Raw genomic sequence first — 15,187 nt, 5'->3', positions numbered from 1 at the left:
GCCCCGTAGGGGTTAGCCTGCTTGCCTGGGAGATGCTTCCTTCATCCATCCTGGCCCCCAGTCCACACCGCTGTCTGTGGGGTTCCCGGTGGGATCTTAGGAGAGCAGCCCAGTCTGTACCCTGGCCTCCGGTCCTCCCACCTCCCCAGCCTCACCTGGAAACTGCGGCCACACTGGCACCCCCTTTGTGTCTCCCTACACAGCAGAGTCTTCCAGGGTCCACGGTCCCCTTCAGGCCAAGGCAGGTCTGTATGTTTGCTCCTCCCTCTTGTTCCTTCAGCACATAGCAGGCCCGGGGAAGGGTGAACGAAACACCCATTCCGCAAGTGATGGCACAGCCAGAAAGAGCCTGAGTAGGACCGACCCCAGGTCTCTGGCCTCAAATCCCCTGACAGTGACCATCACGTAGTTGGGATTTGTCTCTTGGCGGACAGAAGTACAGTCGGAGAAACTCCATGGTCGTGACAGAGGTCTGGGAAGTTGGGCGAGGAAACCGTCCCTGTTTTCCTGTTTTCACAGATGAGGTGGAGACTCAGAGAGTTGGCCAACCAGCTTAAGGTCACGTCCTAATCTGTAAGATCTGGATCTGTCATCCAGTCCTCAGCTCTTGCTACCTGCCCACCGAGCCTTGCCCAGCTACAACTGCCTGCCCCCCAGCAGTCCCCCCAGGGTCCTGGGAGATGCTACATAAGCTTCTAAGATGGTCCCCTTTAATGCTGGGCATTTGGCATTATTTCCCCCAAGGGTCTTGTGGGACTAGTTCTGGCCCACGTTCTTCCTCACCCTGGGAGCTATAAAGCCCAGGGCTGGGAATGTGACAGTGACGAATCGGGATCTTTGGCCAGTCCAGGTCTGTCGTCTTGAATAGCAGGATGGCAGCTGCTGGGTCTGAATGCAGCTTGCAGGTTGCCGTGCCCTGGGATCATTCCAACTGCAGGAAATTTGGGTCCCAGTAGTTAGAATTGCTCCCTTCTCTCCCCAGACCCCCACTTTCCCCAGTGCCATGAGATCTGGGGCTGGCTTTTCCCTGCCTGACTCGTACAGAGAAAAGAGCCATTTCTCAGGCCTTCTCTCCCTTTTCCAGTGCTCTTCCAAAATGTCACTGAACAAACCTCTCCCTCCCCAAAATACGCAAGGGGCTCCAACTTCCCTGCTATGGGCTGTATGCTCCCAAGCTACCCCAGGGAGAGGCTGAACCAGCGGTCTTGACCACTATAGAGATCTGGTTCCTCCTGGCAGGTACAGACAGGTTCTGAGATCATCCTAGAACAGTGCCTTCTGAGGGGTACCCGTGCAGTCACCCAGGGTCCCATGCCAAGCGGGGCCCTGTGCTTAGTTTAATTCTCTCCCACTGCCATCTTGAAATTCTTAATAATTTTTCAGTAACGGACCCCCACATTTTCATTTTGCACTGGGCCTTGCAAATACATAGCAGTCCGGCGGCCAGGCTGAGGGCTGTGTGCAAGCCAGGCTGTCCAGCAGCTACCCTGGGAGAAAACCATCCAGCTCCAAACCATGCACTTGTTACCCATTTTCTTCCCACCTCTTGCCTCCTCTCCTTTCTCTGTTGCCCCTCTCTGTTTAGCGTTTATTAATCGTAGTGGGGGAAACACTTGGGTGGGGGGTGGGGGAGGAGAAGGCAGAGAAATAACAGAGAAATATCTCAGAGAAATATCCCTGAGAAATAACAAGGAGGAAAAAAATGAAAAAGAAAAAAGTCTCCTCAGCTCTGAACACCAGTCGAGGTGGTTTTGGGGCTGAAACTGCTACACTCTTGAGGCCTGGGTGGTTCCCGGGGAGCATTAACAAGGCTCCGCTCTCCCCTCTGTGGCCTTGAGGATTTCCTTCCCCAGTGTAGCAGGCCCTGTGCTTTCCCCCTTTGCTTCCGTGGCTTCGGCCCACGCTGAGGGGTATTAGAGCCCGGGGGGCATGAGAAACATCCTGCCTTCTTCCCACCGTCCCCTGTCCCCTGTGCCCTGCCAGTGCTAGGGAGTCTGAGGCCCACTCGTGTTTATTCTGCATCTCCTCCCTTCCCACCCCTTCCCAGCCCCAGCCTCCAAGTCTTCTGTCCCCACAGCCCACTTCCGCAACCTCCTTTGTGTTTCCTTAAGCCACTCCTTCCCTGTCACTGCCCCCAGCCATCCCTGTCTCCGTGGTGGGGGGAGCTGACAAGGGGCCAAGTCAGCCTGTGTGCAGGGGAGCCTCCACCCCACCCAGGCCTCCCCCACCTGTGGGATGGGTCCTTCCCGCTTCACCCCTCCACCATCTTTTCCTCTAATCCCTGAAAATTCCAGCACAGTGAGGAGTTTTTACTTTTTAGGTAAAGGTGATTGTAACATCAATTCCAATTTGAGAATTTGGTGGGACGTCCTCTTGGGCCGAGGGGAGCCCCCACGGAGCCTTTTCTCTCTGCCTTTCCGCAGTCCCTCAACACAGAGCAAGGCTTCGAGCCCTTTCCAGCAAGATATTGGATTCCCTAGGAGTCTACTGGTCTTCTAGAGAACCTTCGTCATGTTTTGTCTCCTTTTTGGTTTTGACCATTGTCATGTGTTTTAGTTGGTGTCTGTTCAGGCTTAGCCCTGAGGACTCCTGTCCTGTTGGGCTTTTGAACTAACTCTTCTTCATCTTGGTGCCTAACATCTGTCTGGCTCCACAGTGACTCTCCCTTTCTTCTACTGTTCTGGATTTTTCCATATTCTGTCCCCCTTTCTTTTCTAACCTCCTTAACAAGTGGCAGTAAGATGGGTTCAGAGCCAGACAGCCGGCATTCCAATCCCAGGTTTTTGCCACTCACCAGCTGAGTGTTGCTGGGAAAGTTACTTGAGCTCTCTGGGTGTTACTTCCTCATCTGTAGAAGGTGGACGATGAGGGAGGGTCCCTGGCTCCTTGCGTTGTTGAGAGGCCTCTGCTTTGGTCCGTGTAAAGTGCCTGCATTGTGGCAGTGGGGTGGGATTACATGCTTGGGACCAAAGTGGGCAGTCCCACCTGCCCTGGACAGTTCTGATCCCTGTGACCCATGGCAAGTGACTCGGGCTATAAGCCTCAGTTTCCTTCATTCCAGCCACAGCGATGCTGCCTGCTGGTGTCACCACTTTGAATGTAGTAGGAAGGCAATCAGGACTTGGTGGCTGAGTGCCAGCTGGCCCTGGCAACTTTTGACTGACCCTTGTCTCTCTTGGATGTTTATTTCCAGAGTGTTCACGAGCCCACAGGCCCAAGTGAGGGTTATTTGCAGCTGGAGGAACTGGTGAAGCAAGTGGTGTCTCCGTTCCTCGGCATCAGTGAGGACCGCGGTGTCTCGGGTCCCGCGTTTATGTTGGGTAAGGGGCAAGGCTCTCGGGCTGCCGGGTGCTTTGGTGATAATGCTGCCAGCTCTGTTTTCCTGAGCCTGGATTATGTCCAAGCCCTTGGCTTCTGATGTGGGTCCGTGCAAATCTGTGCCTGGTAATCACTCCTGTGTCCTGCTGGCCTGTGTGGCCGTAACCCTCCCCGCCTGACGATGCCTCCCCAGGGACTGTGCCTCTGTGGTGTTGCTTGTCTGATCCGCATCTTTGATCAGTGGCTTTGATCTTCTCTGTGGGCCTGCAATACTTTTCCTGTATCTGATCACCAGAAACTATGCCTTATTACACGCCCCACACACTCGAGTGCAGAAACCACCCGTGATGGATTTTCCCTTGAAAGCAGCTTGAAATGTGAAGCCAACTCGTTTTATGTGCGGCCAGGGACAGATGAAATTGAGCTGCTGTCACCCCCTCCTTGTCTGTAGGTACTGCCAGGGCCCACATGCCAAGGAAAGGGGCTCCTGGACTGGGGGACAAATCCTGTTGGTGGCTGTAAGGCTAGCATTAGCGTCAGGCTCTGCATTTGGCCCCCTGGAGAATCTCGAGGTGAACGGGATCTGTTCCTTCTCTCTGTGAAACCACGGTCCAGATGGGGAAATAGCCGTATAACAGGCTTATCATAAAGACACATTCCTGTCACTCTTTGAAATGAAAGTCCCCCAGAGGCAGGAATTTTTCTATCTCCAGTGACTTTAATGGTGGTTGGTGATAGTAGGCACTCAAAAAATACTTAGTGGATGGACGACAGGCAGTTGCACCCCAAGGCGGGGCTGACTGGCGCCCATACAGAGCTGCAGAGGTGAAAAGCGACTCCCTGAACTGGGAATCTTTTGCCTCCTCTCCTTGCTTTAATGGAATTGCAGCCGAGTGTCAAAGAAAAGGGCAGAGGAACAGCCTCCAGCCTGGCTCCTACCCCTTCCTGGGCCTCACTACTGCAAGCAAAGCAGGGCTGGCTGCCAGTTTTCCTGGCCCCTTCGTGTGTTTTCTCTGGAGACACCAGCTTAGCCACAGCCACCGCACAACTGGGGTGCTGGCCCAGCCCACCTGCCCAGTCCTTCCCCCGCCCTCTCTTCCACCCTTGCTCACTCACTCATTCCGCCCAGGGGCTGGCACGAGCCAGAGTAGCAATGGCGGCTGAGGGCAAACCGTCCCCTGCCTCTCTGGCCGTGAGCGGGGTGCCACATTGCTACGCCCTCCCTGGAGCCCACCTTCTTACTTCAGCTCAGCCCACTGGCTTGCCGGCTCACCCACTTTGGGACGGGAGGATCCGGGTAGATGTCAGGACACCATCAGGTGAGCTGGGCCACATCGGGGACTTTGCCATTGGCTGGGCCTAGAGCCAGGAACAGGGACAGATTTGGAAGTTTGCTCTGGGAGTACTTACTCCAAGAGGGGACACCTTTGGCTTCCCAGTTAGGATAATACATCCTTTTGTCAGTGTATAAAGCAAAGGCCTGAGGTTTTTGGTTTTGTTTTTTTATACCAAGGACAATCCTTATGTGGGGCGTTGTCTCAGGAGGGACAGAAGGGGAAGAAAATGACTCTTATGGATTGTTTGATTATGATTATTTTAGCAAATGTATACTGAAACCTTACCCCTGGTACCTTAGGAGGTGCTGCAGGTATATCCACGAGTAAAACCGACCCATCTCTGCCCTGTGGTGCACACAGTCCAGTGAGGAGGTCTCAGACAGTACATCATGACTCATTAGTGAACAAGTTCTCTGAATGGGGGAAGTACATCGGCCACAGGGCCCAGGGCAGGGGCACTTCACCTGGACTGGGGGAACCAGGGGAGGCTCCCCAAAGGAAGTGATACCTGTGCTGAGTCCTGTAGGATGGATTTGAGGTAGTCTCCCTTCGCTGTTTGCTGAGCTATCCCAGGGAGAGGGAAAGATCTTTGGGAGGCCTTTGGGGTAGGGAGAGTGGTGAAAGGGGCGGGGGGAGGGGCTGGAGCATTTGAAAAACCAAAATACTGTCAGAGTTGCAAAGTGGCTGGTGGCCAGGGAAGGCACAGGCCACAGACTACATCCTGGGCATTATGCTGGGTGGGCTGGAGACCATACCGCAGAGTGGGCACCATTGTTCCCATTTTACAGCTGAGGGTTCAGGTCACTTGGCTGTTGGAGCTGGGATTTGAAAGCCCCAGGTTGTTTGCACTTTACCAGTTATCCTACATGCTCCAGCCTCCCCCCGCCCCTGTCAGTTTCTAGAAGGTTATTGTGATTTTACTGAGGGACAGCTGAGGAGGTGATCCTTCCCCCTCATTCCTTAGCTCCTCAGGGCTCCGGGGCCAGACATTTCACCCCAAACCTCTGGATACTAAAAAGTTGACATGGCTACAATGGATCTCTTCCCCGTTGAGGACACCCCTTTGCCAGATAAAGTGAGGATTCTCTGTGCCTCAGTCTTCCCCTCAGTAAAACATGGAGGCCATGACGTTTATCCTGCCTGAAGGAGAGGAGCGTGCAGACCACCAACTGAAGTGTGAAGCCACAGGAGGGCTTTGCCGTGGTCCGCTGGGGCGGGGGCGGGGGTGGTGGTGAGGGGAGCAAAGGTGGGGCGGGGAAGGGGAAGGGGAGGGGGGGCATCCAGGGGTGAGGAGCAGTCGAGGGCAGCTGGAGCGCTCATCTCAAAAGCCACCACTTATCGAAATGCCTGTCATGTTTCAGGTGCTGACCGGGCACTTGTCCTCTTTGCACAGCCTGCTGAGGGGTGGGGGAGTGCTGTGGTTGCCTCAGTCTCAGACTCCGGAAGAGACCTCCCCAGGGCTGCGTGGAGTAGATGACCAGAGACAGAGAAGCGGTTTCTCCAGGGGGCGCCCCTCATTGCACGCGCCTGTCCAGGCACGCTTGACCCCACGGGGATTCTGGGGAAGGCTCTCTTCCTGTCAGCCAGGCCGATGGGTGTGAGGAGCGAGCCTCACCCCCTGATATACGAGGCTTGGCAGAGAGAGAGAGAGAGGACTCTGAGGCTCATGGGAGCAACTGTGTGTGCAATGTGGCTCTCCTCCAAAGCAGTCCCTTTTCCAGAGCTGTGGGGAGGTGGAGGTGAGGAGTAAAATCTTTAAACAAAAACAAAAACAAAACTGTTTTGTCAGAGGCCAGGCCCACATCCTACCTTTCTAGTTCCCGAAGTCTCCAAGCTGCTGCCCTGGCTGCCTCCCGGGCCCCCCAGCAAACACTCAGAACACTCAGCCGTGCTGTGTTTCTCTCACACAAAAGCCCTGGCCTCCCACAGATCTTCCTCCATTGTGTCTCCAGGGGAGGGCCCTTTTCCTCAAGACCCTGTAACTTCTCCTCGTGACAAGTAGGCATTCATGGGCTTTCAGGTGCCTGGGCCTGGAGAGGGACGTCCACAATGGGCTTGGCATGCAGAGAGCACAATACCCGCATTATGGCGGCCACTCCTTCGAGCTTGGGAGATCAAAGGCCTGGGAACGGAGTCCCCCACAAAGGGCCCGAGGACCGCCTCATCCAGGCTTTGCTTCTTTGGGGTTTGAAAGGAACTGCCATTGCTGGCTCCGGTGTAGGGGGATGAATGCCAGAGCTCAGTGGGGCGCCTGGGGAGTGATGAAGGCAGAAAGGCTCCCCTTGCCCCACCCCGTGTGAAAGGCAGGAGGAGGAGGAGGAGGAGGTCTGGAGGTGGGTGCCTGCCCAGGTGGCAGGACACGGCTCCTCTCCCAGCTCAAAGGGTACCGTTGCAAGGGAAGGACCCATTTCAGCCCCCGAGGGGTGACCACAGCTTTATCAGCCTCTTAAAGGGAGATTTTCTTCTCTGAGTGGCAAGGCCTGACTTTCCCGGGTACAAATGAGAAGGCCGGGAAGATGATAGGCAACAACAGTGTGGGTAGCTGTCTCAGCTTCAGCCTGGCCTGTGGTCTGACCCCACTGGGGCTGCAGCTGACGTGCTTGTCTGAGGTTGACTCTGGAGTCTGATGGGAGCTTATCGAGGAAACGCTGTCTGCCCCCGGGGGACTCGGCACAGCCCAGCGGCCCCTGTGGTCTCCACTCTGCCCACACCCAGTCTTGGGAACCAAAACACTCCACCCAGCAGGCAGAAGGAAGAGTCCTAGGCCTCTCCTGTGAGTCATCAGCAGGGAACAGCCATAAGGAGAGAGGCAAGGCCAGAAGGAGCGGGGCCTCAGAAACCACAAGGGCTGCGCTTTGGCTGTGTGGCCTAGAGTCAGTTACTTGATGTCTCTGAGCTGCAGAGAGCTGAGCACAGAGAAGGAAGATGCCACCCTGTCTCAGGGCAGGGCCCAGGCAGAGCTGCTACCTGCTATGATACGGTCCTCAGCTAGAGGCAGCCTGGCCCCCTTGGAATGCCTCCAGATGAGAAATTGTATGTGCCTCTCCCCGGACCGCATCCCGACCCTTGCCATGCTGCGTAGTCATGCCTGATGATTTGTCAGTCTCCCCCTTAGACTGTTAGCTCGTCGAGGGCAGGGAATGTGTGGTTCCTCTTGTACCCCAGGCCCTAGCATAGGTGTCTGCTCTGAGTGAGTGTGTGAGTGAATGTCTGGGTTCCATCCGTCAGTCACTCTGGAGCAGGCCCATCCGAAATGACTCCTCTTCAAGACTTCTCCTCCTCTGACTCCTCAGAGAGCTCCTGCCTGTACCTCTGCCCTGTCATTCGTTGACCTTGTTCGTTTTTTTTTTTTCCAGTAGAGTTAGCATGCAGTGTTATATTAGTTTCAAGTGTATGATACAGTGATTCAACAATTCCATACTTGTTGACCTGGGTTTTTTTGTTTGTTTGTTTTATTTTTTTTTAACGTTTATTCATTTTTTGATAGAGACAGAGCGTGAGTGGGGGAGGGGCAGAGAGAGAGGGAGACACAGAATCCGAAGCAGGCTCCAGGCTCTGGACTGACGGCACAGAGCCCGACACGGGGCTCGAACTCACAGACCGTGAGATCATGACCTGAGCTGAAGTCGGATGCTTAACCGACTGAGCCGCCCAGGTGCCCCCACTTGTTGATCTGGTTTTAACAGGTACTTGTGTGTAGGCTTCCCAGTGGGCATGCAGGAGCTCTGCCTTGAGGCCTGGGCTTGAATCCGGATTATACCGCTGACTGGCTGGAAAGTTATTTCACATCTTCACTTCAGGTTCCTTTTCTACAAAATGGTCAGAAGATGACCATGTCGGTGAGGCACCTCCTTTTTTGATACAGTATGTGGCACGTACTAGATGCTCATTGACCCAACCCCCCACCACATACATGCACATGTGCACACACACACACACACACACACACACACGTGCACTGGGCTCAGGCCCCTGAGGCGGGCCCCATGTCAGATTCACATTTCTCCCTCCCAGCAGCGACCACAGTGTTTTGCATGTTGCAGTTCAGAGCGTTTGGGGCAGGAGAGGGCAGATGTCATGGAGACCCCCTCCTCCTTGTTGGCCACCCTCACTGTGGCTCCAGCTTGCAGCAGCAGCTAAAGTGGTCTCTCTTGTCTCTTCTGCCTGTTAACCACCACCCCCCACCCCCCGCCCCCAGGACTTTGGGCTTCTTGGCTAACAATGTGGGAGAGAGACGGAGAACATCCAGGCACCCATCTGAAACACCCTTCCTGGCTCATTCTACTGGAGTAGGGCCCCTGGAAATGATCAAACAATCCTCATTTCCTCCAGAGATGCTGTGTGTGTCCCTCATCTATCCCCCATGCCCTCAACTTACCCTGTGTCCTGGGCCCAGCCCAGCCTTTGCTCTAGCTCTTTCCCCTTCCTGGATCTTCGTGTAGTAAATACTCACCGAACAGTCTAGCCCAGTCTCCTGCCCAGCTGGTTGAAGGTTTGGGCCACAACACAGATCTTTGCAACTGCCGGTCGTAAGTGCTTGTTTCTAATAGCAGGGGACGAATGGATGGTTTTCGAGGACATTTTTTTAAGGATCGTTCTTTAATGGGATCCTTGCTTCTTGGTCGCTCTTTGCCACCTCATCTCTCCTTTTCACTCTTCCCCAAAGAGAAAGGCCGCTGAACTAGCTTCTCCCAGCCAGTAGCAGCCTCTTATTTGGCACCTCAGGGGACAGTGTTTGCTATTACCTGGCATCAGAGGGTGGGGGTGTGGGGGGGTCAGGCAGCAGTGGAACCCTGAGACACAATAGCATGCAGTGGGGAAAGTCTGGGCATGGCTGTTGAGAGCCTATGAGAGCTGGGCTGAGCCTCAGTCTTCCTCATCTGAAGAATGGAAATAATGAGAGTAGCCTTGGTGTTTCAAAGGGAGATTGGGACTCAGCAGTGAGAAAGTGGATGGGAACACAGTAAAATTCTACATATTATTTGGGTCTTGAGAAATAATTAGTTACCTGCCAAAGATTTCCTGTTGGGCTCAGAGCCAGCAGACTTGGTGACTCCATCCTAAGGCTTAAGATTTCATTCTCTTGTCACTGCCTGTGCATATATGTGTATATAAGGACATGCAGAACCGTCCAGTGACAGGGGTCGCGGAGAGCTTTGCAGGGGACATGGCCCATCTCACTGTGATGCCCGTCTAGGAGCTTGAGCTCTGGAAGTGACGACAGTGTGCATCTGGGCCCTCCAGACCCACAGGAAGAGCCAAGAGTAAACTAAAGCAGAGTGGGCCGTGTGTCCCCAAGGACAGTCTCTGAGCAGCACTGTTTGCTTTCTCTTTAGGGACTAAATCTTCCCCTCTGATCCTGCCAGTGTTCAGGAATAGCAGCCCTGTCACACTTCTCCATTGCGGCCTGCTGCATCCCCCTGCTGAGAGAGGGTGCTTTTGGGGGGGCCTTCAGGGTCTCAAGGACATGGGAGCTGTGGAAAGTCGTGATGGGAAAATGGGGTGGGTGGCTGGAAAGACGGGAGAAGTATGCCCCGGTAGAAAGAGAGAGGTTGAACAGAACCCACTTGGTCCTCAGCCCTCCATTCTCAGTCCTGTCTCTCGCTGGGGTCCTTCATCCCACTCGTGATACAGATGAAGGGCCCACGTGAGAGAAGAGGTGGGCTGCCTCTCCAGGAGCGTGGGGAAGAGACCTCCCTGACACGGAGGGGATGTAGGTTTGTCATGATCCTGGCTTTCCTCACTTCTGGGCCCTCGGGCTCCAACCCTGCATAACTCCTGCGGGGTGCATCTTCCTGGAGCACAGCCCCCATCCTGCGCCGTATCCCTGGGCTTGTCTGATCACCGATGGTTCCATCTGGCTTTCAGGGGCCCTCCTGCAGGACCAAGGGCCATCCGCCTGCTTGTGCACGTCCCCACTGTTTCATGCATACAGTGTTCGGCCAGGCTGGGGCCCAGTGGCGCACCTGTCCCGGGCACCTTGCTCGGGCTGTTCCCGCTGCTCAGAATGCTGTCACTCCTCCCTTCTGGGAGCTCTGCTACTCTGAAGACCGGCTCCGGGCTACATCCGCCCTGACACATGGATACACTTGTCCCTGCCTCTGAAGCCCATGCACTTGGCTTGTCCTTCCTTCCCTGGCAGTACTCAGCCTATTGTAGTTACGTGCGTGTTGTGTGGGTGTCCGGGAAGAGCAGCGTCTGCAGGGAGGCCACCCTTAACTCCCCGCTATACCGCGTTCTAGCGATGCACACGTCGGTAAGTCATCACCTCTCTGATACTCCCGTTTTCTCATCTGTAAAGTGGGAGCCAATAAACCTATCATGACTTAAGCTCAGTTTTTAGGAGTCAAAAGATGAGTGCATATCAAGGCCTAGCGTAGTTTCTAGAATGTGGGGAGAGCTCAAGCAGCAGTGGTTTGGTGATGATTCATGTCCAGCCCTCCTCTGTGTGTCTGGCTCCATGGGGGCCATCCGTGGAGCCCAGCCCGTTCTTTGATGGTGCCAGAGGCTGTTGGAAGCGAGTAGGACGTGAACAGCACATAGGTCTTGGGCCAGTGGCCTGGTGGGAGGGGAGTGCTATAGTCCTAGTCAAGATGATTTGGAGGACGTCCCATTCCCTAGCTTTAATAGCCGAGGCCCCCTCGGGTAAGCTGGACCTTAAGCTCCTGGGGCCTTTTCCACTTCATCTGCTGACACTGGGGAGGCCACTTCCTGCTCCACAGAGCTGGGGGTTTTCTTGTAGAAGCTGGTCCAGCTTGTGCCCAGGCCTTGGGAGGAGACCGGCTGAAAGGAGATTTAGGGCAAATGCCGTGAAGTTCAGGCAGCAGCTGAGAAGGAGGGGAGATCCCCTTGAAGCTAGTCTGTCCCGGAAAGCCCTTTGGTGACCCCTACTACGGTGGGAATGTCGGCGGGGCAGTGTCGGGCGCACGCAAGTAAGGCTGCGAGGGAAGCAGGCAGACCTTTCTGGTTCCTCCCTTGCATCCAGCCGAACTGTGCCTCAAGCTACTCCTGAAGGTGGAGCCACCACCTCCCTCTTCCCCCAAATTGATGAGTAGGCTCAGTTGACCCTGTGTCCCTAGCAGTTACCGCCTGTGCTGGTTTTTGTCTTGCAGCGAGACGCCACTCCAGGGTCCGGCCCAAGGTGGCTGTCCTGAACTACGCCTCCCCAACGACCACCATCAGCCGGCCGCCGAATGAGACGGCTCTGACCCCTCTGACGGAGCAAGAGGGGGAGGCCTACCTGGAGAAGTGTGGCAGCGTCCGAAGGCACACGGTGGCCAACGCCCACTCAGACATCCAGCTGCTGGCCATGGCCACCATGATGCACTCAGGCTTAGGCGAGGAGCCTGGCGGTGAGGACAAGTGTCTGCTCCTGCCGCCCAGCTTCTCCCCACCCCACCGACAGTGCTCCAGTGAGCCCAACATCACCGACAGCCCTGATGAGCTGGAGGAGGTGACAGGGGGCAGCCAGGGGGACTCTGAGCTGAACTGTGCTTCCCTCGGCTGAATGCCCGCCTCTGGGACTTCCCAGCTCCGGCCTGGTCACCAACACGAGGACCGCCCCATCCCCAGGGGCTCACCAAGGGGCTCTTCCTGCGGGTGACGCTGCCCGTGTCAGGCCTAGCCCAAGTGCCCTAGTGGAAATCCCGGGTGTGAACCTCTTTGTTTTTGTGACTGTGACCATCTCTTTACAGCCACACAGACCCAACTGCCTAATGTTCCCTTTCTGCTTGCCTGACTCCAGACCCCTCTCTCTGGGCTTTTCTCCCAGATAGTGGACTGTCCGACACTCCCAATGATGTGGCCCAGGGCCCCCCTGGCGTTATGATAGCAGGACGTCGGCTGAGCCACACACAAAGCCAGCAAGGATGCATCGGCCTCTGGAGTTCCCCGTTAGGTTCTTGTGATGCGGGGCTTACAGGTGAGAACAGGTAGTGGAGGGGTGTCCTTCCCGCCTATTCTGTGGGGAGTGGAAGGAGGCAGCAGCCCGACCAAGCACGACTCTGGGAGTGTACTTTCCTTATTTTAGTTTCACAATTACTGGAAAGAGTTGCCCCCCTCACGCGGGTGAGGGCCATTCTCACCCGTATCCAGATCCTACCTGCCACCTTTGCCTTTTGGCCCAGGAGGGCTACGGGGCTGGGGAAGTCCCCTCTTTGACAAAGCCTCAGCATTTCCCTCTCCGGCCTCCCCACCAAGCTCAAGGAACTAACCTCCTTGGTGGAGTAGCTGGTGCCTTCATTCCTCTTTCATTTCAGACACTGACCATTTTCCTGTTGTGGGTGAGGGGCCAGCTGATAACCAACCAATTAGTCTTTTCCTGGATTTGACTTGAATTTTGTAAATGTGCATCGTTTCAAAAGGAAGTGTTTGCAAATATTTGCACGTAGGATCTTGCACTGCTCATTTCCAGTGGGGTGTGTCCTCAAACTAGAAAATAGCCCCCCTAGGAAAGGAGCCTGGAAGTTGTTCAGGGCGCAGGGGATCCGTGGTGGGCAGGGCTCATCAGCTGCTGAGCACCAGAAGCCACTGGACTTGAATCCAGAACGGCCTGTGTCTGTGAGTGTCACGGTCGACAGCACTGAGGCTGGGAGCCTCACTTTGCCTCGTGAGCAGAGGGTGGCAGCAAATGGAATGTCTCAATGCTTCACCATAGAGGGAGATGGGGGAAATGTGGGCAGGACCTTTTGGAGAGATGTTCATTCCCTGTGATTAAAGAAATGCCAGAAGTGCCTGGAATTTCTAACATCTGAGCTCTCAAAATGCTATTTGGGGCAGCAGGCTTTGGTACTGTGCTGAATCCTTAACACTGCTCCCCCAGGTCTGGGCTTTTGATCCACCTAGAACCCCTGTTCTTCTCTTTGTATCTGCCTGTTGGCCTCACTGATAACACATCCAGAAAAGCGAGAAGGATCCCCCGAACCCTTCTGGCACCTTTTAGGTGTGCTGTTGGTCTTTGGAAACTGTTTATAAAATCTCAGAGACAGGAGCCAGCTTGGCCTCCAATATGGCAGGAGGAGGCTGGGAGAGGACAAGGACAGTGTAAGCTGCCAGCAGGGGAAGAGGCCTTCTAAGCACATCGAAGCCTTGATGGCACATCCCTTCTGGGTGAAGATCTGGAACGTGACCAGAGTCATGCTTTCTTGATGGCTTCTGATTTGGAAACTTTAAGAAGTTGTCTCATTTTTATTCTTCTAAGAGAGGGTGGAAGAGAAGTGTCCAAAGGAGGTCTTCTGAGAATTTCAAACAAAAAAATTATCTCTGTGTATGTGTTGGATAAAGTCCACAAATTGACTAACGTGCGTTAGCAAATAGAACGTCAGTAAGTAACAACATGATGATTTATTTAACTGATGGTGTGTGTCCTTACTGGTACACTTGGCACTTGGGACTAGTATTTATTGATCCAGGCAAGGTAATTAATCAGGCTTGGGTTTGCTTTTTAGTTTACAACGTTCAAGGTCTATATGCTTTTAAATGCCTTGTCCGTATACTAAATGCCCCTGATGAGGACAGCAGTCATCGGTTAAACGTGTCAGCTCTTAGGATGAGAATGGGAGTGTCGGTCCAGACCCACTGTACTTTCTTGCTGATGACTGTTAGCCAGTTTACAACTTCACCTTTGATGTACCTGCCTGATCTCGTACTGTAAATATTTCAGACTACACACACCATTTTGTTGATGCTTATGGGCATTTTAGCCATCTGAGCTACGGCAAGAGTGATGGCTGCAGTGTTTGCAACCACTTTTTTGCCCCTTTAGAAGATGAAGCTAGAATCTTCCAGTGGCTGAGTTCTAATGACAGGAAGCTAACACGACTCGGAGCTCTGAGTGAGCTCACAAACCAAAAACCTTTCATGTTGCCTGTTTCCAAAATAGATTCAATAAACGTCATTTTGTACACGTCCTCCCTGTCCCCGTGCTGTGTGGCCAGACAGAATCTGCAAGCGCCACCGCCCCCAGCTCTTCATGCATCCTGTCCTCACGCTCTCTGTGCCGGCTTCCACTCCAGGATTAGGCAGCAGCCTGACCTCAGCCAGTGTCCCCTGGGTTTTGTTTGCCGTCCTCAGCTGGATCGGCAAGTCATTTCCTGGAGGGGCGGCCTGTCTGCGAAGCTTGGAAAACACCGAACAAAGTCTGAGAAGGCAAGGCCTCTTCTAAAACCAGTTTGGGCTCTTCCCGAGCCTTTAACCTGGAGGGGGACACTTAACCATGTCTGTTCATGGACTCTCTCGTCATATGCTCCCCTCCGATCTGTTTGGCAGAGGGAATCCATAATATTTTACTCTCTGCGTGTGTTTTCCTAGGAGGGCTGGAGCCGAGTTGGCCTGAGATTGAAGGCTGATTAGTAAGAGCATTCAAAGAGGTGGGACCTGAGCTGAGCATCCCGGGGGAGAGTGGGGGGTTGGGGGTGGGGGGAGAGCATGTACATTTGTGTTGAGCCTTCAGAGGCTATGTGGTGGGAAAGAGCTGCTGTATATTGTGCCTTGGCAGATCTCTGGTCGTGTCACCGGTGCACCGTCACACTCGT

The 15,187-nt window shown here is 54.4% G+C and overlaps 1 protein-coding gene across 20 annotated transcripts in view; it reads left to right on the top strand.

Moving 5' to 3' along the window:
* The window catches only part of PRR5L (proline rich 5 like), a 73,595-nt gene extending 59,032 nt beyond the window's left edge, over positions 1 to 14,563 (top strand). For 18 of the 20 annotated variants that reach the window (XM_060606377.3, XM_060606378.3, XM_060606394.3 and 15 more), the window contains 2 exons: positions 3,194 to 3,320; positions 11,768 to 14,563. In XM_060606377.3, the coding sequence (XP_060462360.1) occupies positions 3,194 to 3,320; positions 11,768 to 12,162 (522 nt within the window). In that variant the 3' untranslated portion in view covers positions 12,163 to 14,563. The remainder of the gene's footprint in view (positions 1 to 3,193; positions 3,321 to 11,767) is intronic. The other 2 variants (XM_078433379.2, XM_078433380.2) reach the window with 2 other exon arrangements.
* The last annotated feature ends 624 nt before the right edge of the window (positions 14,564 to 15,187 follow it).

This window comes from Panthera onca, chromosome D1 (genome assembly GCF_046562875.1).
Source record: "Panthera onca isolate mPanOnc1 chromosome D1, mPanOnc1 haplotype 2, whole genome shotgun sequence".
In the NCBI taxonomy this organism is placed as follows: Eukaryota; Metazoa; Chordata; class Mammalia; order Carnivora; family Felidae; genus Panthera; species Panthera onca.
The sequence above is the reverse complement of the archived record's forward strand: the minus strand, read 5'-3'. Positions and strand labels throughout refer to the sequence as shown.